The following is a 27898-nucleotide window of genomic DNA, read 5'->3' as shown; positions in this document are numbered from 1 at the left end:
GAGTAGCATGTGGTTTAGGATGAAAGACCGGGAGAAATATATCCTGGTTGATATGAAATGGAGAAACCACCTTAGGGAGAAAGGCAGGATGTGGGCGAAGCTGCACTTTATCCTTATGGAAAACTGTGTAAGGGGGCTCGGATGTAAGCGCCCTGAGTTCAGAAACGCGCCTTGCTGAGGTGATGGCTACGAGGAAGGCTGTCTTCCAGGATAGGTACAGAAGTGAACAGGTGGCCAGTGGCTCGAATGGAGGACCTGTGAGCTTGGAGAGAACCAGGTTGAGGTCCCACGTCGGAACGGGCTGACGTTGTTGTGGATACATCCGGTCTAAGCCCTTGAGGAATCTAACGACCATCGGGTTAGAGAATACCGAGGACGCGAGTTCTCCTGGGTGAAAGGCCGATATAGCGGCCAGGTGAACTCTAATTGAAGATATCGCCAACCCTTGCTGTTTTAGGGAGAGGAGATATTCCAATATGAGAGGAATAGGTGCCTGTAACGGGGATGTGGCTCGTTGTTCGCACCAACAGGAGAACCGCTTCCACTTGGCCAAGTATGTGGTCCGTGTTGAGGGCTTCCTACTGCTCAGCAGAATCTGTTGGACAGAGTGCGAGCACTGCTGCTCTGCCTGGGTGAACCATGGAGCAGCCACGCCGTGAGGTGGAGTGATTGCAGGTCGGGGTGACGCAGGCGGCCGTGGTCCTGAGAGATGAGATCCGGGCATAATGGAAGCGGGATCGGTGTCCGAACCGAGAGCTCCAACAGCGTGGTGTACCAATGTTGTCTCGGCCACGCTGGGGCGATCAGAATCACCTGTGCCTGGTCTCTGCGCAATTTGAGCAGTACCTTGTGGACCAGAGGAAACGGAGGGAAGGCATAAAACAGGTGGTCTTTCCAGGGAAGGAGAAACGCATCCGAGAGGGAGCCCGGAGCTCGACCTTGCAGGGAGCAGAACACGTGGCACTTCCTGTTGTCTCGAGATGCAAACAGGTCTATCTGGGGAAACCCCCACTTCTGGAAAACGGAATGTATGATGTCCGGACGGATAGACCACTCGTGTGTTTGAAAGGACCTGCTGAGTCGGTCCGCCAGAGTGTTCTGGACTCCAGGGAGGAACGATGCCGTGAGATGGATCGAGTGGGCGATGCAGAAGTCCCACAGGCGAATGGCCTCTTGGCATAGAATTGACGAACGTGCTCCTCCTTGCCTGTTGATGTAAAACATGGCCGTGGTGTTGTCGATGAGAACTAGCACACAGCGGCCACGTAGGAGGTTGAGAAATGCCTGGCACGCCAGGCGCACCGCCATCAGTTCCCGAACATTGATGTGCAGGGCTAGCTGAGGTGCAGTCCACAGGCCCTGGGTATGGTGTTCGTTGAGATGGGCGCCCCAACCCAGAGATGAAGCGTCTGTGACCAGGTGCAGAGAGGGTTGTGGGGCGTGAAACGGCATCCCCTCGCAAACCACATTGCGATCTAGCCACCAGGTGAGGGAGGTCAGGACCGAGTTCGGGACCGTGACCACCATGTTCAGGCTGTCCCGATGTGGGCGGTATATTGATGACACCCAGGTCTGGAGTGGGCGAAGCCGAAGTCTGGCATGCCTGGTTACGTACGTGCAGGAAGCCATGTGACCCAGCAGGGTAAGGCACGACCTCACCGTGGTAGTTGGGAAGGCCTTGAGCCCTTGAATGAGGCTCGTGATGGTGCAAAAGCGGTTGTCTGGCAGGATGGCTTGTGCACGCCTGGAGTCTAGAACTGCGCCGATGAATTCTATTCTCTGGGTAGGTTCTAGAGTGGATTTGTCCTTGTTGAGTAGGATGCCCAACTTGTTGAATGTGTGCACTATTATGTGGACGTGAGCTCGAACTTGCTCTTTGGTGCGACCGCGTACCAGCCAGTCGTCTAGGTACGGGAACACCTGTATCCCTTGCCGACGAAGGTACGCTGCCACGACAGCCATACATTTCGTGAATACCCTTGGGGCCGAGGATAGGCCGAAGGGAAGGACTGCAAATTGGTAGTGCACCTTGCTTACCACGAACCGCAGGAAGCGTCTGTGAGGCGGGTAAATTGCGATGTGAAAGTATGCATCTTTCATGTCGAGGGCGGCGAACCAGTCTCCAGGATCGAGGGAAGGGATAATGGTCCCCAAAGAGACCATGCGGAACTTCAACTTTACTACGAATTTGTTGAGTCCGCGCAAGTCCAAGATGGGTCGCAGACCTCCTTTGGACTTGGGAATGAGGAAGTAACGGGAATAGAATCCCCTGCCCCTTAACTCCACTGGAACCTCCTCTATGGCCCCCATAGCAAGGAGCGTGGAAACTTCCTGTATAAGAAGTTGCTCGTGAGAAGGGTCCCTGAAGAGGGACGGGGAAGGGGGGGAGGAGGGGGGGATTGAAGAAAACTGGATAGCATATCCCCTGTCCACCGTGCGAAGGACCCAACGGTCCGAAGTTATAAGGGACCAGGCACGGTGGAAATGGGAAAGGCGATCCCGAAAGGATGGGGCTGGATCCTGTGGGATGACTGGGGCGCCGTCCTCGACCGCACCTTCAAAAGTTCTGCCTGGGGCCTGAAGGTGGTCTAGGTGGCCCCTGGTTCTGACCAGGTTGAGGGCCGGTCCACCTTCTTCTACCACCTCGCCCTCGCCTCCGGGTCGAGTCCTGTCTCTGACGAGGCGGGGGGGGTAGAAGCGCTGAGGCTGCGGTCTAAATGGCCTGCGCTGAGGGCCCACAACATGCATCCCCAAGGAACGCATGATCGTCCTGGAGTCCTTGAGGCTCTGCAGGCGAGAGTCCGTCTTTTCTGAAAACAGCCCTTGTCCTTCAAAGGGCAGATCCTGCAGGGTTTGCTGCAGTTCCTGAGGCAGACCCGAAACCTGGAGCCAGGAGATCCTCCGCATAGCGATACCTGAGGCCAGGGTTCTCGCAGCAGAGTCCGCTATGTCTAAGGAGGCCTGTAAGGAGGTCCGAGCCACCTTCTTACCCTCCTCCACCAGGGCTCCAAACTCCTCCCTGGACTCTTGGGGAACCAACTCCTTGAACTTCCCCATAGAGTTCCAGGAGTTAAAGCTATAGCGGCTCAAGAGCGTCTGTTGATTAGCCGCTCTAAGTTGCAGCCCTCCGGCTGAGTAAATTTTACGGCCGAATAAATCGAGGCGCTTAGCCTCCTTCGATTTGGGCGCTGCGGCCTGCTGACCGTGGCGCTCCCTTGCGTTCACTGATGCCACCACCAGTGAACACGGCTGGGGGTGGGTATACAAGTACCCGTAGTCTTTAGACGGGACAAAGTATTTCCTTTCCACCCCTCTCGCTGTGGGTGGGATAGAGGCAGGAGTCTGCCATATCGTAGATACATTGGCTTGTATCGTGCGGATCAGGGGTAACGCCACCCTCGATGGGGCATCCGCTCCGAGGATATTCACGATAGGGTCGTGCACCTCCACTATCTCCTCCGCCTGCAGGTCCATATTACGGGCCATCCGACGCAGAAGATCTTGGTGAGCCCGAAGATCTATTGGAGGTGGACCTGTGCACGATGTGCCCGCCACTGCCTCATCCGGAGAGGAAGAGGAAGATGCCTCCGGTGGAACAGGATCCAAGGGAGGGTCCTGGTCTCCCTGCTCCTGGGCCGGAGCATCACCTGCGCTTGAGTCCAGGGCGTCAGGTGGTGCGGACACGGAAGCCTCCATGCCCCCTGGCGGAGGCCGAGAGATGGTGGACTCCGGGGCCCTTCTAACAGAGTGACCGGAGCGAGAGGTCGAAGCAACTGGAGCCCCTTGCGCCTGATGGTACGCCCACGGGGTCCAAAACGACCAGTGAGATGGGCCATGAGAATGGTCCTCTCTTATGTTCTGCCAATGGCCCAAGTCCTGTTCCTCGGCTTGCCCCTGAGGGGGGTATGCCGATCTCGAGAGGTCCTCCGAGGAGCGAGACCCCGATCTCGATGGCCATGGCGGTGCCGAGAGCGTCGAGACGATTCCCGTGGGCTGCGGTGCCGCACGGTGCCGGTCTGGAGATGATCTATCTCCACGCGGTGCCGGCGATCGGTGCCGGGACCGCGACCGGTGCCGATGACCTCGTCGGTGCCGGGAGTCGGATCTGGACCTCGACGAGGACCTGGAGTATGCCCGGTACCGGGAGCGGCCTCTCGACGTCGAGCGGCGACCGTAGCGGTGCCGAGAACTACGTCTCGACGTTGATCGGTGCCGACGATCATAGCGGTGCCGAGACGTAGAGCGGTGCCGCGAAGAAGATCTTGGCCGCGAGTACGACCGGTGCCGAGGCGATATTCGGTGCCGGGACTGCGAGCGGCGTGGGGACCTGCTTCGGGACCTGGATCGGTGCCGAGGTTCCAGCCCTTGCGATGGAGGGCGCATCAAGGCAGGTTTCCCCCTCGACTGGACCGGGCGAGGCAACGGTGCCGTCGGTGCCGGTGGTTGAGGCGGTGCCGGCTCCGTGAGAGCTATTAAGTCTCTCGCCGCCGCGAAGGTCTCTGGCGTCGATGGGAGGCACTGTATCACCGCCGGCCTCGGTGGAGACGCCGTCTGCACCGGACTCAACGGCCTCGGCGCCGGAGTCGACGGTGCTGGAGGCACCTGTTTCCGGTGCTCCACCGGCGTACGCGGCTCTACCCCCGGCACTGGGGGAGCCAGCGTCTTCGGCACGGAGGTCCCCGTCTTATGGGCTTTCTTATGCCCTGGGGATAATGACCGGCGCCGAGGCACTTGCTGTGCTTGCGGTGCCGACGAGGTCCGGTGCCGGGAAGGCTCATCTGACGCCACTCGCGTGGTCGTCATGGCCGGTGCCGCCAGGGCACTGCGCACCGAGGCGCTAGGTGCCGGGGCCTGACTTGTAGATGGAGCGTCCGGACTAAGTGCCGCCTCCATCAGGAGTTGCCGGAGCCGAAAGTCCCGCTCCTTCTTGGTCCTTGGTCTGAAGGCCTTACAGATCTTGCACTTATCTGTTTGATGGGACTCTCCCAGGCACTTCAGACAGGAGTCGTGCGGGTCGCTCGTGGGCATAGGCTTAGCGCAGGAGGCGCACAGCTTGAAGCCGGGAGCGTTGGGCATGAGCCCGGCCCCGCGGCCGGGGGAGAAAGGGGGAGACGACCCCCTTAATCCCCTGAACTATTATAACAACTAGACAACTCTTAAAACTATTGAACTATTTAACTATAAACTATAACTATAACTGCGAATAACGAACTAAGCTAGGGAGAGTGGAGAACAGCTAAGCAGCGCTCCACAGTTCCAACGACCGTCAGGGGCGGTAAGAAGGAACTGAGGGGGCGCCGGGTCGGCTGGGGTATATATTCAGCGCCATGAAGGCGCCACTCTAGGGGGCTCCACAGCCGACCCGCCGGTGTTGCTAGGGTAAAAATCTTCCGACGATCGTGCACGCGGCGCGCACACACGTAATGGAATGGATATGAGCAAGCACTCGAAGAAGAACTGCTGTTGGTGGTCGGGGGAATAGGGGGAGCCAGGGAAGGGTGAACTTTGTGATTAAAGAGTGGGTCAAAAGACTCAAGGGTGGAGGAGAATGAAGAACAGAGAGCATTAACAACCATATCAACGGAAGAAAGGGAGGAGAGGGCTAAGAGCAGACAAGGAGTCATCAGTGTTGATGAACTGAAAATCACAGAAAGGCCAGGTGACAAGGTGTGAGGAAGGGGGCTGATGAGCGATGCTGAAAGACACCAGATGATGTTTGGCGAGAAAGAACTCAGCAACAGATATCAAAGAGAGAGCAGTGCTTGGTAAAGACCAAGTCTCTTGAACAGCCCTTTAGATGAATGATAAAAGTTGAACCAGACTGCAGGTAGGCTGAAGAGGTGAGGGTGAGCAGATGTGCAGCTAAAGACTCAGAGGGGACCTCCACATGAAAGATGAAGTCACAGAGGATGAGCGCTGGAGACTGTGAGTTGAGGAAGAGAGAACTTGAAGTCAAAATCAGAGGAAGGCTGATGGGGAGGAGTTGGGTGGACTGTAGATGAAAGCAACATGGAGTGGGAAAGGAGAGAAGAGTCTGATGCAGTGATGTTTGAAAGAGTGGGAAGAGAAAAGCGGGCAGAGGGTCGAAGCAGCTAGAATGGAAGAAAGCCCAATAACCCCAATCATGGTCTGATCCAGGGCAGTACCGCTGTAAGATAGGCCAGCTGCAGAAGCAGTGTCAGATGAAGGGATCTGTGAGAGCCAGGAGTGGGAGGCAGCAAGATATGAAGAGGATCACAGAGCTTTTTAGATATGGAGTAGGTGTTCCAGAGACAGCAAAAGAAGGGGAAGGTGCTGGGGGGCAGGGAAGGAGACGGGCATGAGATCAGGAATGGTGGTGAGAGAGGGCAGATGTGATGGGAAGTGGAGAGGTGGGGATAGGGGAGGGCTGAGGCACATGTCACCCGAGGTGAGGGGGGGAGGGATAGCTCAGTGGTTTGAGCATTGGCCTGCTAAACCCAGGCTTGTGAGTTCAATCCTTGAGGGGGCCACTTAGGGATCTGGGGCAAAATCAGTACTTGGTCCTGCTAGTGAAGGCAGGGGGCTGGACTTGATGACCTTTCAAGGTCCCTTCCAGTTCTAGGAGATAGGATATCTCCATTAATTTATTATTATTTTTTTTATTAGATGTAGGAGCTACATTTGTGCTGATGGAAGGAGGAGGGGAAGATTGGGTGGAGAAGCGAAGAGAAGCAGGTAGAGCTGGTTGGAACTGTAGAGGGGCAACGGTAGTCAGGAAGGGGAAAATGGAGTGGGGGAAAGAGAGGGATGATGGCATATGTTATGATGCAGAAGAAGGGTGTGGCAAAAGCCATTGGAGAGTGGCAGATAGGTGATAACTTCCTTAGTCCAAATTTATTAATTGTGTACACATGGTCACCTATGAATTCCTCATAAGATTACTGTAATACTTTCATTTTCCATATGCTCACCATCCATAAGGAATAAGGAAACCATTTTTAGCAACTCAAAATACTGATCAAAATTAAAAGAAGTCTTTATTTAAAACAGCTGTTCAGTGGTTTCCCGTCACTGTAGATCTGTCAAAATTCTCTATCCAAGAGATGAAAGCTTCTCCCCTGATTAGAAATAGTATAGTGACTAACTGCTCAACTACTGTTTAAGTGTCACCAGACCTATAGGCTTTGGTTTTTACTGGAGCCTCAGGGAGATCACCTTACCCACATCCTATTGGTCTGTATTTAGAATCAACTGCAGACTTTATATGTTGGCAGCATCTTCATCTTGTCATTACAGATATAAAATATTCCTGTCTACACCTATAAATCACTTTGCTTTCAGATGTTTCCCAAATCAAGTTTAAGTTGCTGCATTAGTGGTAGAAGTTCTCAATCTCAGTGTGGTTACATGCATTGGCAGTATTTTCATATTCCTTCTCTACTCAAAATTTGCTTTCTACTTAGAGTACTTTTCTTCTCCAATGTAATAGTTTCCTGGCTTTAATCAAATACAGAGCAAGTTACTTATAATGAAAGGAAAGATATGTGCCAGATTGTCTGAATTGTGCCTTTTCAAGCACCATCATCTGACAATTAATCTGACTCAGCATTTTTAAAGTATTACTTCATTTGGAGTGAATCCAAAATGTACAACAGCAAAATCCACTCAATTACAGTAACACAATTACCAGTTGTGTGTGTTTATCACAGTTTATGCCATACTGGTATAATCACCATTAAAATCAAGTATGTTCAAAGTACGTTATCTTTTTACACCGGGTTGGGGTTCACATTGTGTTACAAACTTCACCTACTAATCAGTAAATCTTTAAAATCTAGATATACTCGTTTCCCTTAAATCTTTTAATAACAAAAATCTATACCAAGAAAGATAAAAGACTAGAAAACAAAACTATAATGTATTGTAGACTGAGGATTAGTCTAACTAAGATATATCAATATAAGCACTTTTACACCAGCATACTTGCATCCAGGTCTGGATGTTTTATTGCTTTAACTATATCAATTTCTAATCCGATATAGTAACAACAAAGGTGTGCTTAGACCAGACCTAATTCTAGACACAAGCAAGGTCTTCCTTTGGAAATGCCACTCTTATTCAGCTTGTTTCTTAACTTTTTTCAGCACTTTCCCAAATGCTCAACAGAATGGACATTTCAGAAAAATTAGCTTCAGAGAGCCATAAGGAAAGGAGCAACTTCCACAAAGTGTACCCACTAGAAATCATTGATCTCCGTATCTAGGACAAAGGAAAAAACCTACATTCTTGAAGAATAATCATTCTTGTCTAGTTACATATCCAAGTTTAATGAGCAGCTCTCAGGAAACCCACAAAGAGTTGTGCATTTACCCAAAATGTGAAAATATATTTTACAACTTTCCAAAAAGCTAATTACTTCAGATGTATAAAAAATAAGTGTGTATTTTTACTTCCAATTTAATTGTAAGAAGTTTTTTTATTTTATTTTAAAACAAATCCAAAAGGAAGCAGCCAATGCGAAGAACAAGATGTTTATCACAAGAAACATTACTCATATTAAGACAAAAGAATGCTGAAGTCTATTACTTTATACTTCTAGCCTTTGTGTTTGTTCTTAAATTTTGATACAGGAACGGGCCACCGCATTACCACAAAATCAGTGTAACTATTTAAAATCTAATCTGAAGGATGCTTTTTTTGATAATAGAATGTATGAGCCATGCTGTAGCATGGCTTCATTAGCTCATCCACATGAAACAAAGTTTAGTATATTTTTCTCATTATGTCACCAATATAGTTTTAGCTTAGCACAGCGGAGTTTGACAATTCTTTGAATTATTTTCAAGGCTTTTTAAATAAAGAAAACATTTTATGGAAAATGATAGAACATATTAAATTATCTAATGGTGGTTCTCCTCTTCTCCTGACTTTGATCATATCACTCCCTGCAAGTCTTTTTTACTGGCGTGCCTTCTGCAAGAAATTCAAACTTCTTGCCTCTACTCTCAAGGCTTGACACAGATCTCCTACCACCTATATTTCAGCACTTGGCCTTAGAAGGCCTAAATTTTGCCCATTTTTATGTCTCTAGTATTCCTGAACAGGATGTGACTATTACTTCTCACACACTCGAGAAAGTGCTAAGTACTGAACTTTTTCATACCACCCTCATTTCTTGGGAAGAGTCGTCCCTCTAAAAATTCTCCTTTTCTCCTTTTGTTTAGCCTTTAGTTACTGTCCCCCTATTTGTCTGCTCCCACTCTCCTGACCTTTTCTTTGTCATGGTTACTGAGTTTTTTAAGACCCCTATTAGTCTTGAGTGCATCCGTCAGGTGATAGGCTTGGCTTCCTACACTTTATGACGGTTCTATTACTAGAGCTCTGGGCTGCAGCTCCCCTCTTTACCAACTGTGTTAATCTAACAGGCCCAACTGTGTTTGGCACCTATAAGCCTTTTTCTCCAGAAACCTGTGACAGCAGCTAATTAAAGTGACTCAGAACCAGCTTCTTCAAAATAAAGTAGCACTTAATTACCAAAAGGAACACAGCATTTAGGAAAACAGGTTAACACATGGCCTTACCTAAACTTAACCTCTCTATCCATAGTTCAGGTAGGTCCAGCCTAATCCCAGCTCTCTTTTGGGAAATCCAGTCTGCTTGCTATAGTCCCCATGTCTCTCGGTCAATGTGTTTTTCTTGCCCAAGTGTCAGCCCTCACTGACACTCCCTGGCAGTCTGTGGCTATCCAATCCCCACCCTTTTCTAGACCTAGGGACCTCTAACATTTTTGTGTTCCCTCTGATATCTCTTCCCCGCCTTGGCAAAACAGCTGTCACCTGGCTGGGGCCAAACAGTCACCTCTTCACCACTATAAACCTGGCTATTATATCTGAGTATTAGTTGGGATGCTCCATACCTAGACCATTATTTTACCTTTCCTGCTTGGTTACTTTAACAACCTCATAGTAAGTAACAACACAAACACAAAGACATGCACCATATTCATTCAAAAAAACAAATATTTCCCAGTTCACCTCAGTATTTTATCTGTCCAAAGTAACCTACGAGATTCCTGAGGCACGGCTATGGTTTACTGATTGCACTACATCATGCATGTGTATAAAGCTATATAATAAAATGCCACCCCATAATCAGACCATAGATTTACAATCACATACTTTCAACTTTGCGTGTTTCACTGATTACTGTGCTTTTTTGTTCTGTTTATTCCTGACTGTAGAGAGAAATAAAGCTCTCAATCGCTCTGGTAGAGAGGTTACAAAGCTCTTATAGTGGTGACACAATAAATATAACTATCACAAAATGTTCATGGAATCATGTGACAGCTCTATTAAGCTCTAATAGGACAAAATATGAGCAAAATTCCATAGTAAATCTCGCAGGATCTTGCACAGCCATTATGCAGTTACTGAATGTCACGTTAGACAAAAAGATTAATATAACATTTTCAAACTATGTGAAGTGTGACCATTTCCTTTGAAGAACTGTTTTATTTACTATGTGGGGAAATAAGTTTTCCTTACCTCTGTATGGCGATCCAACAGCTGTGACATACACGTTTTTCTCATAATTTTTCAACTGATCTTTAAGTATATGAATCTAAACAGTCACAAAAGGACGAGTGATGAATATAAACAATTAAAATTAAACATAACTGAAATGGCTTTCAGATATGCAACATGAACATCTCAACCATCCATGTAAGTGGGATGCTTTGTTTGTATAGAAAGAAAACACTAAAAACTGTTTCCATACAGGACTATTCAGAGGTTAAAGAGTACAAAACTATGAAAATTACATTTTAAGGCTAGCTGTTAAACAGCATTTAGCTCTACTGTGGGAGGGAAAAAAAGAATAAATTGCCATGGCTTGAGATGGGACACTAGATGGGGTGGGCAAGTACTCTGAGGTTCTTCCAAGCATTCCTTCTCAAATGTTTATCTGACTGATTCTTGCTCAGGGTACAAATGATCACCATATGTGGGGTCGGAAAGGAATTTTCCCCAGGTCAGATTGGCAGTGACTTTGGAGGGGTACGGGGTTCACCTTTCTCTGATGCACTGTGTGTGGGTCACTTGCCAGACTTATCTGAGTTCTTATTTAATCAATTCCCTGCCACTGCAGGGGCCTCAAGCAGTGGTGCACCGCAGTCCCCACTACTGTCTGCCTGGGGCACATAATAGTTTAGCCTGCTGCAGGCTATAATACTTTGGTTTAATGTGGGTTGTTGGGTTTAGTGCATGTGTGGCGCTGGTGCTAGCTGTGATGTACAGGAGGTCAGTCTGAATGATCTGGTGGTCCCTTCTGGGCTTAAACTCTATGACTTTATGAACACTATTTCTTCTTATTCAAACAAGACCCCTACCTGCTCTATGAACTCCTGCTCTTTCAACTTTGAATCATTGACAAGAGTTGTCTTCTGTGCTAGCTGTATCTGAAAGAAAAGCCACATATGGGATTCATCAATCAAGTATTGTACATACACTGCACATTTTTGCATTGCAAGTACATTTTTTTCTTGTTAAACATTTCCCCCCCCCTTCATCAGTTAATATATGCAATCCTAAAAACACCACTTCTAATCACAAGACACTGAGGAGCACAATTAAACATCTAGATAGCACTATGAACCAATGAAATTCAAACCTTACCTGAAGCTCTGTTATTGTTACCTAGAACAAAAAAGACACAATTAAACACAATGCTTTTCATTTGCATCTTTAGATATAAAATATAAAATTACCACAATATCTTTCTAAAAGAATTCATGCCAGCATGGAGAATTACACTGGACAAGAATACACAGACGTTAAGAGATAGTAGCAGTTGATTAAGAATTAATCAGTCACCCAATCAGGGTTCTTTGTGTTTGTGACTGATGACAGTAATAAGGATCAAAATCACAACATTACATATATACTCAAATTTAAAAATAAAATCCTGTAAATGTACTTCATTACTGTTACATGTAGCTAGAATGAGTAATGTAAGTTACGCTTTGAATAACATTGGAAGGAGTATAACCAATTTATTCAGCTATGGCCAATTAACTTAATTTTAATGTAAAGGCGAAGAAGCTAATATGTCCAATCTCTACAAAACAGATACTGTGTAATAATGGTAACTGAATGCTCATAGAATACAGTTCAAAGAAATTCTAATTGCTGTTAACCTTACTGGGAATACTATATACTTTATACACACATGCTATTGATATATTTATATCTAATTATGTAAATTAAACTAGGTCTTTTGGCTCAGTGTTACTCAGGGCGTTACTGGAAACGCGTAAGGTAAATTTTCATATGACAATAGCTTCCTTATCCAAAATATTGTTACCTTTGAGAGTCGTACATTTATGTAGATATGCAAATTACCTGAGCTGGTTACTTCCAATCTTTTTAAATGCTTAGGGGTTTTTTTAAATTGATAATGCTGTATTAGTTATACATTTTGCATATTGGGTTATACTAAATGTCAGTGACCTTAACTGGGTGTCAACACGTGTGTGAAATTTATTGTAATTTTTAAAATACAGATCTTGAAAGCGTAAATCATGGCAATATAGGAAAACTAAGGTTAGTTATTTGTAACTGGAGTTCTTCAAGATGCATATTCACACTCTCAGGGGATGCGCCAGCCTGTGCAGCTGAGAGGATGAAACCTTTTGGTAGCAGTGTCCATCAGAGTGCCCCGATGCCCCTCTGACCACCCACCCGCAATTAGGGGGACCAGACGTCCCGATTTTATCAGGACTGTCCCGATATTTGCTTGTTTGTCCCGTGTCCTGACTGATGTGCGGTCGGGACACTGGACAAACAACCAATTTTGCCCTCCCTGGGGGCTCTCGCCCCCCCCCCCCGACTCCACCCCCTCCTTCCCCCATTGGCTCCCTCCCCAAATCCCCACCCTGGCCCCGCCTCTTACCCAAGCACGTGGCATTCCTCCTCCCTCCCAGGCTTGTTGCTGTAATGGCGGCAAGCCTGGAGGGAGGGGGTGGTGGCCGGCTTCCAGTTCCTGGAGCTGGTGTGTAGGAGCACTGGGCGGGCAGGGGGGCTGGCAAGGGGGCTGCTCCCCCAAGAGGGCGACGGGGGTTTCCGGACCCCAGCAGGGGAGAGCGGCTCGGGGCTGCACAAGTGGCCATGTAAAGTTTATCGGCTCAGGGTGGGGGCGGGTCCGCGGCGTGGCCAGGGCCTGCTAATTCCCCCAGCACTTGCAAAACGTTTTTTTTTTTTGCCCCCCCCCAGCGTCCCGATATTTCCTGTCAGTGATCTGGTCACCCTACCCGCACTGTTCGAGGGGATGTACACTCACTGCTACTTCAGTTCTTTCCACTGTTAAAGTGGAATTCCAAGTAATACCAAAATTAGGACTCCGCCAGAGTGGGGAAGGCAGGCAGGGAGTGCAAATACTCATGGAAATAAATAGCCTTGGTTTCTTCTCCAAGGGCCCCCATCTGCATATTCCTACTCTTAGGAAGTTTGGCAAGCAGTACATAAGATGGATGCAGGGAGAATCAGTCCTTATTAAAGAATGACGAGAGCACCACTGCCAAACGGAGTGCCAGATCTGGCTGCCAAATCCAATGCATAATGGTTCGAAAAACTGTGAACCAAACTCGACATAGCAGCTTTCCATGTTTCAGTAAGGGAATATGTTTAATGCATGCTACAGATGCAGCAATCACTCTAATAGAACGAGCTCTAAGACGAACAAGAGGAGAGAGTGAAGTCTCTCTCTAACACTCTTCAAACACTGTCTAACCCACCCAGAAAAAGACTGTGCTGAAATGGCTTGAACTTCAGAGTTACTCACATATGAGATATATAACTCAGGAGAGAAACTGAAGTTTTTAGTTGTAGCCAGATAATGTAAGAGTGCTCTTTCTGTGCCTAAGGAATGTACCCTACAGGTGTATGAGGTTTAGGAAAGAATACTGGTAAATTAATATTTTGATTTACATGAAACTCCAATATCACTTTAGGACGGAATCTGGGATGCAGTCTAAGTATCATCATTTCCTTATAAAAAGCAGTATAATGTGGGTACGTAGATCACTAACCCTTCTAGCACAAGTGATTGCTATCATAAGAGCTGTCTTCATAGAAGATGTAACAAAGAGCAGCTCACCGAGATTCAAACGGGGGAAACATTAGTTGCATTAAAATTCAAAGTTCAAATTTCATGGAAGTAGACTGTCCCATACTGGCAGATACAAATTCAACATGTGCGGAAAATGGATTTTCCATTAATGGGAGTGTGAAACTCTGCTATTGTGGCTAAGTGGATCTTAATGGAGGAGACAGACAAACCCAGTGCTTTCAAGCATAGTAAATATGCTAAAATAAGTTGCATGGAGGCTGAACATGGGTCAATATTCTTATCTGACATCCATATAACAAATCTTTTTCACTTAAAATTGTATTTTTTCAGCTCTCCTCTCCTTTTCAGATCGCTTGGAATTATTGGATCCTCTTGTAAAAGAAGGACTTGAAGTCAATTTTGTCATTCGTTTTGGCCTAAGGAGTAAATGTGCTGCAGATAGCACAGCGTGCCAGGGAATGACTCTCACCTTGTCATTTCAGACACCAAACATGGACAACAGATGGCCTGAAAGACAGCCTGGCATGACACACCTCTTAAACCCATGCTGCTTTGCACTGGGATCCACCAAAAAGAACTAGTAAGTATTCCTATTCCAAGATAAAACCCTAATCTAAAACTATCCTAACTATAAAACTTTTTAACAATAACTAATCTAAAAAGGCACTTATATTACTATGAATCTGCAAGATCTGGTGAGATTCATGTCCTTTCACTGCTGCAAGTGAAAGCAACTAGAGCAGCAATAGGCACCGCATCCTTTTTTATAGCCATTATGTCAGAATGTGGGCAAACACTGACGGTGAGGGTGGGAGGGGCGCATGAGTGCTGTAAGGGCTTGTCTACACTGGCACTTTACAGCGCTGCAACTTTCTCGCTCAGGTGAAAAAACACACACACACACGCACCCCCCCCAGAGTGCAGCAAGTTTTAGCACTGTAAAGCGCCAGTGTAAACAGTGCACCAGTGCTGGTAGCCACATTCCCAGCGCAGGTAGCTACACCTCTCGTGGAGGTGGTTTTTTTAGAACACCATGACTATGCAAGCCACTTTAGCATTGCCAATGTAGACTAGCCCTAAAAGGCACTTCTACCAGAAGGTTTCAATGTCTCAGCTCCACTTACCAGTACATCCCCCAAGAGTAGGAATATACAGAGGACACTAGATGACCCTTACATACATAATAAGTACATAAGGTTTTCAACTGTGCCCCAGGATGGAATGCAGAAGGGAAACAACTGCTTTCATGGGCCCTTCAGGTCAGCAAGACAAGATTCCTTAACATTCAGATTGCAGGTGAGAAGTTCCCCTTTTGCATTCCATAAAAGATGTGCTTTTGGGGAATGTGTGATCCCTGTGGAGCTCAAACTCAACAGGAGCAGGAGCCTGCCTGAACAAGCACCATCTCTTTTCTGTTAGAGTTCATTTCTAAAAGTTTCAAACACCCCAGTTGAAAATTTTAGATGTTGGCATTTGGTGAATAATTATTTTATCTGTCATGTCAGAGAATAAAAACAAATGTTATGGCAAAAATATTATACTTACTTTAAAACTAATTATGCTATGTGCAAGCTTTGGCTTAGATCTACATTTACCTAGTGTAGGAAGTGTTACAAGAAAGCCAACAGAACAACAGCTAACAAATATTAATTCCTAATAAAGAGTAGTTTTAACTTACTTGAACCTGAAGACTGAAAAGTTTTATTAACTTAGCAGAAAAAACAGCAAAAAAGAAAATTGGAATAAAGAATATGGATAAGGACAGAAAGAGCAAGAGAAAATGAAGGGTAGTAAGGGTCATAAAATATTTTACTCATCCAGGTTCCATTTATTCTAAATGCATCATGGAGGAGTATAAATCTGACAAAAAGTCCACTTAAATTTATGCAAATATGTACACAATTCATGTGAATTTATATACATATATATGGCCCACTGGCCCTGCACAATTTGCTTACCCAACCCCTCAATGTTGCAAAGGTACACCATTACATTAGGTAAACAGCAAAACTAGTTTCATAGGAAAGCAACTCCAAAGCGAAAGGGGCTGGGAAGAAGAACAAAGGGCAACAGCAAAACAACTTTTAAACCAAATAGGGGGAAAAACCACTCCCCCAATATACATCTCACAGCCACACCACTCTTTGGGACAGTGAGTGAAAGAATGGTGTCCTAATAACTATACATCTGCAAAATAAATGGAGCTCCATTTACACAAGGTCAAAAGGAAGGCATTACAAATATTAATATGATACATGAAAACAAAAATTAAACATCAGTGACCTTAAAATGTCTTCATCTGAATAGATCATCATCAAGTGTTGTCTGTACAAACAATTGTAGCATTTCTCCATCAGGATAACAACTATGTAATGAAAGTTCACTCTCAATGCATCAGCAAATAACTTATGAATGAACAAATATGTACCAATATGTACGTAAATAAAAAGTTCATATGTCATCAGCTTGGAGAGATGAACATGAAGTTTGTATACATATTGTCAGAAAAGAATTCAGCTGGGATTTTCAAAAGAGCATAGGGGAGTTAGGTGCCCAGACTCCATTGAAATTCAGTGGAATTAGGGCACTTAATTACCTCAGGCTCCTTTAAAAATCCTATCCTTATTCTGCAAGTAAACTTAGATACAATGATTGTATTTACACAGGCACTTTGAAAAAGACCCAGACTATTGTTCCTATGGACACATTACTATTTATTGGTTAAACAACAAGGCTATTTACCAGCTACTGGAGTTCTCCTAATTGGTTTATTTCCTCCACAGATGGGACAACTCCTTTGAGTTTCTCCAAGGCTTGCCATGGAAACTCCAAGGAGTGAGGAACTGTGGAGGAGATTCCAAAGAGAGAGAAAATTAGTAGTTTACCATGTTGCTCTTTTTTAAACTCTAAGTGGGTATATCTTTATGTAGAGACAATTTGCAACAAAATAGATTTTACATCTCTATGCCATCTTTGCACTTCTGTGTAAAGTTAAATGTATAAATGTAAGTAAAAAAACACAGTTGCTGGCACAGGGATTTGATATAATCTGCATGATCTGTAAATTAACATGATGACATATACTGCTTAGCAGTGGTTCTCAAAGCCAGTCCACCGCTTGTTCAGGGAAAGCCCCTGGCGGGGCGGGCCGGTTTGTTTACCTGCTGTGTCCGCAGGTTCAGCCGATTGCGGCTGCCACTGGCCCTGGTTCACCACTCCAAGCCAAGGGGCTATGGGAAGGGCGGCCACCACATCCCTCGACCCATGCCGCTTCCCACAGCCCCCATTGGCCGAACCTGCGGATGCGGCAGGTAAACAAACCGGCCCAGCCCACCAGGGGCTTTCCCTGAACAAGCAACAGACCGGCTTTGAGAACCATTGCTATATAGGATTAAATGACTGCTTATTTGCAGAATATTTGTGTGACATTTAAATCATTGGATTAGATGAACAAAATCATGAGACCTAGAGATACATTTTTCTGTTGTGTTTCAATACTTTAGGGCTTTCTAAAGAGTGTATTAAAAAAAATTATGGTATCTGGCATATTACTATAAATAGGTGCAATAGGGCTGTTTTACAATAGTTTAATTCAAGGCCTTTTGCTTTTTATACTATTTTTGTAAATTAATTTAAGGGAAAGAAAAAATTAAAATGTATTTTATCTTCCACTCAAAATCACACAAAGTCATTTTAATAACATCACTGATGTAATTTATGAAGCTCTGTCTGAGGTATCAAATACTTCTAATGCCTCCCATTGGTTCACAGGCAAAATGAGCATTTTTTGTCAGATGAAAAAAAGGAAAATTGTCCCTCTCAATAATTTGTATTTTTCCCTATTAAGTGTAATACTAGTTTTAATACTTATATTCTATAACTCAATTACATTTTGATCCTGTTAATCTGCCTTTATGAAGTGTACATCCATCTTTCCATGAACAAAAAATTGCTTTAATATCAGCCCCTATTTGAAGTAGAGAAACATTTTTATGTCCTTTTGAATTCCAATTCCAAATTTCATATAATCAAAATGGGCTATTTTGCATCCTCTTGAACAAGTTACAAGTGCTTCCAGTGTAAAGTCAATGTTTAAAAACAAAGGAGCAGAGGGAAAAAACAAGCAATAAGCAAACTATTAAAACAAGATCAAATTAAATATTGCACAACTTGTAGCAAACAGACTGGTCAAAGAATTCAGAATTGCACAAGAAAGCCAAGACCTGATATATAAATAGAACCCACGTCAATTAACAGCTACTACAGGGTCTCATGAAAACTGTGAAACTAATGCCTAAAGTTACAAGTATAAATATTAATGTCAACTCACTTCTTCCCTGTGCCTATTCTCCTCATCTGCCATGAGCTTTTGTTTGTATTCCTTCTGCAATTTTTCCAGCTGTGTTTGCAGCTCATTTACTTTTGCTGTCATTTCTTCTTCACGAGCCTTCAGAATGAAAAATAAGTGCATTAATTTACATAATACACAGTTAATGTCTAAACACTTAAAACCTTCTCAGTGGATTAGACAAAAAGCACTTAAAATATAGCTCAGCTTCATACAGAGAGGAAAATAATCAACTTGAAATGCGAAGGCTCTCACTGAAAGTTTAGGACTATTCAACTTATATTACCATGAAAATGAAGAATGACATTTAGGGACTTACCAGATAATACCGGCAAAACTTCAATTGTCAAACACAAAAACAATTACTGTATATACTCGTTCATTAGCCCGTTCGTTTATAAGCTGACCCCGCCCCCCGAAATGGATAGGTAAAAATAGCAAAAACTGTATGACCCTTTCATAAGCCGACCCTGTATTTCAGTGGTTGGAAAACTTTGGCTCCCAGCCTGTCAGGGTAAGCCGCTGGCGGGTTGGGACGTTCTGTTTACCTGGAGTGTTCACAGGCATGGAGCCACTCAGCTCCCAGTGGCCGTGGTTTGCCGTTCCCAATGGGAGCAGCGGGAAGTGGCGCTACTTCCCGCAGCTCCCATTGGCTGGGAACGGCAAACCGCGGCCACTAGGACCCGAGGGGCTTTGTGCCTGCAGACGCTCAGGTAAACAAAACGACAATGTATTAGATATTCAATTCAATGATTCCATAGAGTTTAAAATCATCAAATTTTGGTGTAGACCCATTTATAAGCCGCCCCTGCTCTTTGATGCGTCACTTTTTAACCAAAAATATTCGGCTTATGAACGAGTATATATGAGTTAGCTTTTTGAAAATTTTTAGTAAGGATTATACATCTTTAATGTGTACAAAAAAGGCATTTAAATGATATTCAATATTTCTAGAAGGTGTACAGTAGGTAGATCAATGTAAGCAAATAGAGATTTTGTGAAAGTGACATGTCATGCAAACAAAATTTTCTATACTCTATCTCCAATTTATTGGCAAAGACTGGGGCTTAATCACGTCTTGTCTCAAACGTTTTAATTCTCTCTACAGTTGTACTAAATCTCTGTACCTGGAACTTCAATGAGGCCCTAACGCTGTGGTCAAGCCATTTTTGATTCAGGAAGTTAGACCATCGGACCTCTTTTCAGACTGCATGATTCTCTATCCACTGAATTTAATTAAAAATTGCCATCTTCGTTTTCAGTGCTCTCTATTTTTCCTTTCCCTTACTTTTCTGACCATATAGCCCACTTCTCCACTTGCTCATTCTGCTCCTCCAATATCGGTTTCGTCTATTCCATTCCAATGACTTTTTGCTGATGGAAAAGGGGTTTTCCTTTTGTGCCCCACTTATCAAGCTCCAGACTTTGTCTATGAGCTATTGAAATGTTACCCATCAAGCCATGCAATCAAATCTGTTTGCTCCAGTATAAAATTGACACCAAACTTCTGTATCTTTCCCTTGCTTTGGTCCCTGTGCCCCGGGTGGCGGTGCTTTGGTGCCCCCCCCCGAAGTGATGGTGCTCTGGCTTCGGCCCCCCCATCCTGGGGTCATGTAGTAATTTTTGTTGTCATAAGGGGGTCACAGTGCAACAAAGTTTGAGAAACGCTGATCTAGTCCATCCCATTGTGCTTAGGCAGGATTAAGTATATATTAAGCAACTGTTCTCATCACACTTACCAAAGACTGAAAAGACAAGTAACATCATTGTGTAGCAGTGAAACTGATCACCCCTATTATGAGTTTCAAAATACTTTTCCTGGCTTGAAAAGCAGAATAAAAGTCTCAAGGTCCTTTGTGTAGCAGTGCACACCCTTAGCTACTAGCCCTGACCCCCCCCCCCTTTTTTTTTTGGCAAGATGTACACACCAGTAAACCTCATGCTTTGCCCCAGAGTGAGTATCCCAGAAGTCTGAAATTGTCTCATACATATTACAATACAATTCCAACATTAAAATGTCAGTAAAGACGCAGTCATAGAATAGTGCACTATGATAGCATGAATCAGACTATAGACTAAGTAAAACTATTTCCGTTTCATTAAAGGAACATCACTAACTTAGAAAAAAAGATTGGGACTCTTCTGTTCCGAATTCCTTAATGATTTTAGCTTGTCGACTTAATTAATGGTCCCAATGTCAATAAATCACTTATTTACTTCTCACTATTTAATCTGCCTCCAATAAAGATGGCCAGTAAATACAAAGCATTTTATCAATATGGCAGAATCAGAAGCATATAGTTTAACTGTTTTTTTTTTTGTTTTTTTTCCCCCCCAGGGCTGGAAGGGACCTCAGGAGGTCATCTAGTCTAACCCCCTGCTCAAAGCAGGACCAATCCCCAAACAGATTTTTGCCCCAAATCCCTTAATGGCCCCCTCAAGGATTGAACTCACAACCCTGGGTTTAGTAGGCCAATGCTCAAAACACCAAGCTATCCCTCCCCCGGGATACTATCAATATTAGATCTGACTGGAAAATGGAATTTTTGTCCCATTGAAAATTTAAGGATCAGAAAAAAGCTGTCCCATTTCCGGACCTTCCACAGGATAGAAAATTTTTTTTAATAAAAGATTCTATTTCATAAGAACTCAAACGGAATTTTTGGCTTGCGAGCTGCCTGCCTGGAAGGCTCTTGTTAACTTTATTTGCTGCCTGCCTGGAAGGCAGCTGATGTGTTATCTTTTTGATTTTCCTAACCAAAAATAGATTTATTTTTTTAATTGAAATTTTCCCAGAGAAAAATTTTGATTTTGCAAAAAGGGCATTTTCCTTCAGGAAGCCATTCTGATGGAAAATTCCCACCCAGCTCTAACCAATATGCTTGGCACTTTACAAAAGAGACACATGGGGTGAAATTTTAAAAAGCACCTAAGTCCCATTGACTTTCAATAAGATTTAGGGTCCTAACAGCTTAAGTCACTTTTGAAAACGCACTTATACCTGTAAGGGCTGGTCTTCACTGCAGTGTTAACTCACGTTATAACTTAAGTTGTCCCCACACAAAACCCCTTAGCTTGAGTGTGGTGGTGCTTTTAATTCAAGCTGATTAACCTATAAGGGGAGACAAGCTACAGCTAGGGTTGGTACAACACATCAACTGCTAATACAATCACTCTGCAATCCAATGAGTCTGTGTAGTTCAAGTATTAATTTATAGTGTGGCTGAACTAGGCTTACTGAGAGGAGTTAAATCGAGTTACCTATGCTCGAGTTAACACTGCAGTGAAGACACTGCCTGAGAGCTTCTCCCATTGGCTGGCTAATCCACCTCCCTGAGAGGTGATAGCTATATCAATGGGAGAAGCTCTCCCTCGACACAGACTGTCTAATGGGGGAGAGGGGGAAGAAATTAGGATGGTATAACTGCGTCACCTAGAGCTCTCCCACCAACAAAAAAACCTTCCACCCCCAACGAGCGACGGTAGCTTTGTTGGCAGTAGAGCTCTCCTGCCGACAAAGCGCTGTTCACACCAGCGCTTTTTGTCAGTAAAATTTTTGTTGTTTGGGGGTGGGGGGAGTGTGCTTTTTCACACCCCTGAACGACAAAAGTTTTACCAACGAAAGTCCCGTGTAGACAAAGCCTGACACACAGAACAATCTGTATTGGCGGGAGGGATGGCTCAGTAGTTTGAGCGTTGGCCTGCTAAACCCAGGGCCGTGAGTTCAATCCTTGAGAGGGCCACTTAGGGATCTGGGGCAAAAATCTGTCTGGGGATTGGTCCTGCTTTGAGCAGGGGGTTGGACTAGATGACCTCCTGAGGTCCCTTCCAACCCTGAGATTCTATGATATGTAATCCACTAACCCGCTCCCCCTTTTTTTTTGTATGACTACAGAAGTGTTAATGGGCCACTCCACCTTGAATGGTCCCTCAGAACATGTGCTAACTACAGTAAAAGCTGTGTTATCTGGCACTTCACCAACCAGAAAGTTCTATAAACCAGCATTTTTGATCTTCATTGAAATTCCGGTTTATAGTCCGGTTGGCGTGGGGCTGGCAGAGGGGTGGGGTGTGGAAGGGAGTGCAAGGCGCAGGCTCTAGGAGGGAGTTTGGCTGCAGGAGGGGGCTCGGGGTAGTGGGTTGGGGTGTGGGAGAGGGTGTGGAGTGCCGGATCCGGGGGCCGCTCACCTTGGGCGGCTCCCCACAAGTGGGGACCTGTCCTAGCTGCTCCTAGATGGAGGCACGGCAGGCGGTTCTGCACACTGCCCCCGCCCGAGTGCTATATCTTGACTTTAGTAAAGCTTTTGATACTGTCTCACATGACCATCTCATAAACAAACTAGGGAAATGCAACCTAGATAGAGCTACTATAAGGTGGGTGCAAAACCGGTTGGAAAACCATTCTCAGAGAGCAGTTATCAGTGGTTCACAGTCATGCTGGAAGGGCGTAATGAGTGGAGTCCCGCGGGGATCAGTTCTGTGTCCAGTTCTGTTCAGTATCTTCATCAATGATTTAGATAATGGTATAGAGAGTACACTTATAAAGTCTGTGGACGATTCCAAGTGGGGAAGGGTTGCAAATACTTTGGAGGATAGGAATAAATTTCAAAATGATCTGGACAAACTGGAGAAAGTAAATCTGGACTGAAGTAAATAGGATGCAATTCAATAAGGACAAATGCAAAGTACTCCATTTAGGAAAGAACAATCAGTTGCACACATACAAAATGGGAAATGACTGCCTAGGAAGGAGTACTGCGGAAAAGGATCTGGGGTTCATAGTGGACCACAAGCTAAATATAAGTCAACAGTGTAACGCTCTTGCAAAAAAAGCAAACATCATTCTGGTATGTATTAGTAGGAGTGTTGTAAGTAAGACATGAGAAATAATTTTTCCACTCTACTCTGCGCTGATTAGGACTCAACTGGAGTACTGTGTCCAGTTCTGGGCACTACATTTCAGGAAAGATGTGGAAAAACTGGAGAAAGTCCAGAGAAGAGCAACAAAAATGATTAAAGGTTTAGAAAACATGACCTATGAGGGAAAATTGAAAAAATTGGGTTTGTTTAGTCTGGAAAAGAGAAGACTCAGAGGGGCCATGATAACAGTTTTCAAGTACTACAGGAAGGGAGAAAAGTTGTTCTTCTTAACCTCTGAGGATAGGACAAGAAGCAATGGGCTTAAATTATAAATAAATAAATAAATAAAGTAATGGAGATATCCTATCTCCTAGAACTGGAAGGGACCTTGAAAGGTCATCGAGTCCAGCCCCCTGCCTTCACTAGCAGGACCAAGTACTGATTTTTGCCCTAGATCCCTAAATGGCCCCCTCAAGGATTGAACTCACAACCCTGGGTTTAGCAGGCCAATGCTCAAACCACTGAGCTATCCCATCCCCCCTTGCAGCAAGGGAGGTTTAGGTTGGACATTAGGAAAAACTTCCTAACTGTCTGGGTGATTAAGCACTGGGATAAACTGCCTAGTGAGGTTGTGGAATCTCCATCATTGGAGATTTTTAAGAGCAGCCAATGGGAGCCGCGGGGACAGCAGTGCGCAGAGCTGCTTGGCCGCTGCTTAACTGCGCCTCCACCTCGGAGCAGCTGGGACAGGTTGCCACTTGCGGAGAGCCACCCCAGGTGAGCACCCCTCCTGATCTGGCACCCCCTCCCACACCCCAACCCACTGCTCTGAGTACCTTCCTGCACCCAAACTCCCTCCCAGAGCCTGTGCCCCACAACCCCTCTTGTGCCCCAACCCCCAGCCCCACACCCAAACTCCCTCCCTTTTAGTTAACCAGCATTTTTCACGTACTGGCACCACCCATTTCCCCAACATGTCGGTTAAAACAGATTTTACTGTACTTATGTTAATCTATCTGTTCCACTGTGCACTTAGAGTGGACGTTCAGAGTACCTTTCCCAGGCCTGAACAAGAGCTCTATGTGGCTTGGAAGCTTGTCTCTCTCACCAACAGAAGTTGGGCCATTAAAAGATATTACCTCACCCACCTTGTCACACAGAACAAAAGCATTTTCTTTTTTTTGGTAGCAGCATTGTGGACAGAGTGCAGTGGGGCATGGAGACAAACTGGAAACCAGAGAGTCGGGTTATAGTAATCTAGACAAGAGATAACCAAGGAATGGACTAAGCATTAGCTGCAGAGATGGAAAGGAAAGAATGTATTTTAGAGATGTTACCAATGAAAACAAACAAACAAAAACAACAGACAGGATTTGGCAACAGTTTGTATATGGGAGAAAAATGAGAGCAAGGATTCAATTATAACAATTTACCAAGAGAAGACTCTAGACAAGATTGCAATATTGTGTATCATAAACTATGATGTACACTTTGTGGCTATGTCTCTGCATACCAGTAAATACATTTTGCCTGAGCTCTGCCCTCCATTTTTTCCTCACACTGCAAAGCAACTTGTCTTCTCTGATGAAAGGAGTATCTCCATATTTAAAAGAATTAGTAGTATGGCACTGGAAAGTGCAGAGTTGCTCCTAGCAACATAAAGTTGAGAGCATAGGCAAGGAAAAAAGGTACACCACTACCCCATATAACGCATCCTGATATAACACAGTAAAACAGTGCTTGGGGGGGGGGCGGGGCTGTCCACTCCGGTGGATCAAAGTAAGTTCGATATAACACGGTTTCACCTATAACGTGGTAAGATTTTTGGGCTCCCGAGGACAGCGTTATATTGCGGTAGAGGTGTATTAGGATCAGAGAAATTGTATGGCTGAAAGAAACTGAGGTTGGGATGGAGTGATGGTGGCTTTTTAGCATGGCTAAATGTTTTCACAGTATCTCCTCTTTCAAAAAGAGATAAAAATAGAGCACACTGGATCTATCTTAATTCTAAAATTGCAACTAGCAGCAGTGATTAGAAATTTCTGGAGGGGGAAAAAGATACTACAAATATTTAAGCCTATTTTATTTAGTAAAGGGCAACGATTAAGTTTACATCTCCAATTTTATCTACTCTCACGTAACTATAATCTCTTTGGGTCTGTGCACCAGACTTAAAAAACAAAAAACAACCACCCCCCATCCACCCCCCCTAAAAAATATAAACTAGCCTTCTGCTACTGAAAGTTATAAAACACATAACCTCACTGAATAGCTACTGCTTATGCATACCCTTACAATATTTTTTCCTGAGTACTGCTAATAACACAGCAGAGTAGAACAAAGTCAGTGCTGCCCCTCCCCCACAACTCTGAGCTGTGCTTTTACTGATTAATCTAAATTCACTGGATTCACCATAGATCCAGATACATTAACTGATATAGTCTTTGTTTCATACAGAATTTGTATTCATATAAACAGTACATGAAGCAATACTAATGGTCCTGAAACCAAATTTACAGAAAACATATTACAACCCATGTTAATAAACTCTGAAAAATTGGGATGAATAGTATACCTGAAAACTATGAAATTTTATCCATCCCCAGAAGTACCTAATAAAGTAGCATTGAAGAGATGCTAAAGCAGGAGCCAAGAGCTTCTTTGGGGACAGACTGAGGATTTGCCTACAGAGGGAAACTGACCAGCACAGCTAAAGTGGAATAATGTATTCAGCTACACCTATGCCAGTATAACTCCCTCATGTGGACACTATTCCAGAATAAAAATGACTTTATTCCAGAAAAATTAACAGAGCAATTATTACAGAATAAAGTCACTTATTCCACAATAGAGAGCGTCCACACAGGGGAGTTAAACCAGAATAGCTATAATGATTATTCTACAATAGCCGGTCAGTTTCCACATGTAGACAAGCCCAAAGAAGAGTGGAGGACAAAGGTACACAATGAGGAAGAGTGCAAAGATGAGGAGGGATAAGCAACGAGGAAGAAAATGGAGGGCTAGAGCAGGGATCTGGGCCTCAGACCCCTGTAGAATACCACATTAAGAAATGGTTTTAAGAACATCTACTTCACAAAACTCTGCTTAAATCTCGTGTTCTGCCTCCACGCCAGTTCTCGGATGACCAATGGCTAAGAAAATCCTGACCAAATCTGCTGCAGACAAAGCAGCAGGAAGTTGGCACTGCAATTCAGCTCTGCTCTCTGGCATCTCCTACAGCTGCACTGGCTTTCAAATGTCTTGGTGTTCCAAACCTTTGGGCTCAGTCAGTACCACCAAGAGGGGGACTTTGGTTCTAATGCATGCCTAGGGTTACCATACGTACGGTTTTTCCCGGACATGTCCGGCTTTTTGGTAATCAACCCCCCGTCCGGGGGGAATTGCCAAAAAGCCGAACATGTCTGGGAAAAATACCGGCCAGGCACTTCCCCTCCCGCGGCTGCTGTGCTCCTCCCCTGACTCTTCAGCTCTGTTTAAGAGCTGAGCTACCCGAGCGCTACCGGCTTCGGGCAGCCCCCATACCTCCGGACCCTGAGCCGCCGGCCAGGCACTTCCCCTCCCGGGCTCTGGGGGCGCAGGGTCCAGAGGCATGGGGGCTGCCGGAAGCCGGTAGCGCTCAGGCAGCTCGGCTCTTAAACAGAGCCGAAGAGTCAGAGGAGGAGCACAGCCACCGGAGCCCGGGAGAGGAAGTGCCCAGCCGGGGGCGCAGGGTCTGGAGGCATAGGGGCTGCCCGAAGCCCGAGTGCTAGCGGCTTCACGGTTTGCCGGGCAGCCTCCAGACCCTGCGCCCCCAGCTGGGCGCTTCTCCTCCCGGGCTTCAGCTGTGCTGGGGAAGCGCCGGCCGGGGGCGCAGGGTCTGGGGGCTGCCCGGCAAACCGTGAAGCTGGTAGCGTTGGGGCAGCCCTTTTCGTGTGGCTGGGAGGGAGGAGGGGGAGTTAGGGTGGGGACTTTGGGAAAGGGGCACGGAAGGGGTGGAGAAGGGGCGGAGCCAGGGTGGGAAAGGGGCGGGGCCAGGGCCCCATGGAGTGTCCTCTTTTTTTTTTTTTTTTTTTAAATATGGTAACCCTATGCATGCCACACAGCCTACACTGTAGTCTCACTGTTCTGTAAAGCACTGGCTGTACTTTGGCAATATAAAAACCAAATTCTATTCCGATTTCATAATGATGATAGATGAAGACATCAATAAAATTGTAATTTCTCAAATCTTAACCACAAAGCCTGCACTGCATGCACATGGGAGGCATTATGACAAATGAAAGATTACACACGTTAAACAAGATCCTTCATTTTTAACTCTCACACAAATCTAGATTAACCTAGCTCTAGTGCAACATTCAATTTTTCCACTAATGAGATATTTTAGTTTGTGTTTTGAAGATCACAGAACACAAATTATAGACTACCATTGACTTGTAAATCCTCGCATTTGGGGGACTTTCATAAACCTTTATCACACAGTATTTCTCATTAAGATAAGGAGACACCTGATGAAAAATGCCAGAATAAAAAGTAAATAAAATCATATAAAGTTTAGTAGACTGATCTATTTCTTTGTTGTCCAGATGTCAAATTACAATCTTT

General features: G+C 45.0%; 1 protein-coding gene across 11 annotated transcripts in view; it reads right to left on the bottom strand.

Annotated features, from left to right (window-relative positions):
* Positions 1–27898, bottom strand: part of GOLGA4 (golgin A4) — a 169387-nt gene that overhangs the window by 17219 nt on the left and 124270 nt on the right. For 9 of the 11 annotated variants that reach the window (XM_065583691.1, XM_065583690.1, XM_065583689.1 and 6 more), the window contains 4 exons: positions 18416–18532; positions 11634–11654; positions 11348–11416; positions 10506–10581 (listed from right to left, as the gene is read on the bottom strand). In XM_065583691.1, the coding sequence (XP_065439763.1) occupies positions 10506–10581; positions 11348–11416; positions 11634–11654; positions 18416–18532 (283 nt within the window). The remainder of the gene's footprint in view (positions 1–10505; positions 10582–11347; positions 11417–11633; positions 11655–18415; positions 18533–27898) is intronic. The other 2 variants (XR_010598388.1, XR_006176855.2) reach the window with 1 other exon arrangement.

This window comes from Chrysemys picta, chromosome 2 (assembly GCF_011386835.1).
Source record: "Chrysemys picta bellii isolate R12L10 chromosome 2, ASM1138683v2, whole genome shotgun sequence".
Lineage (NCBI taxonomy): Eukaryota > Metazoa > Chordata > Testudines > Emydidae > Chrysemys > Chrysemys picta.
The sequence above is the reverse complement of the archived record's forward strand: the minus strand, read 5'-3'. Positions and strand labels throughout refer to the sequence as shown.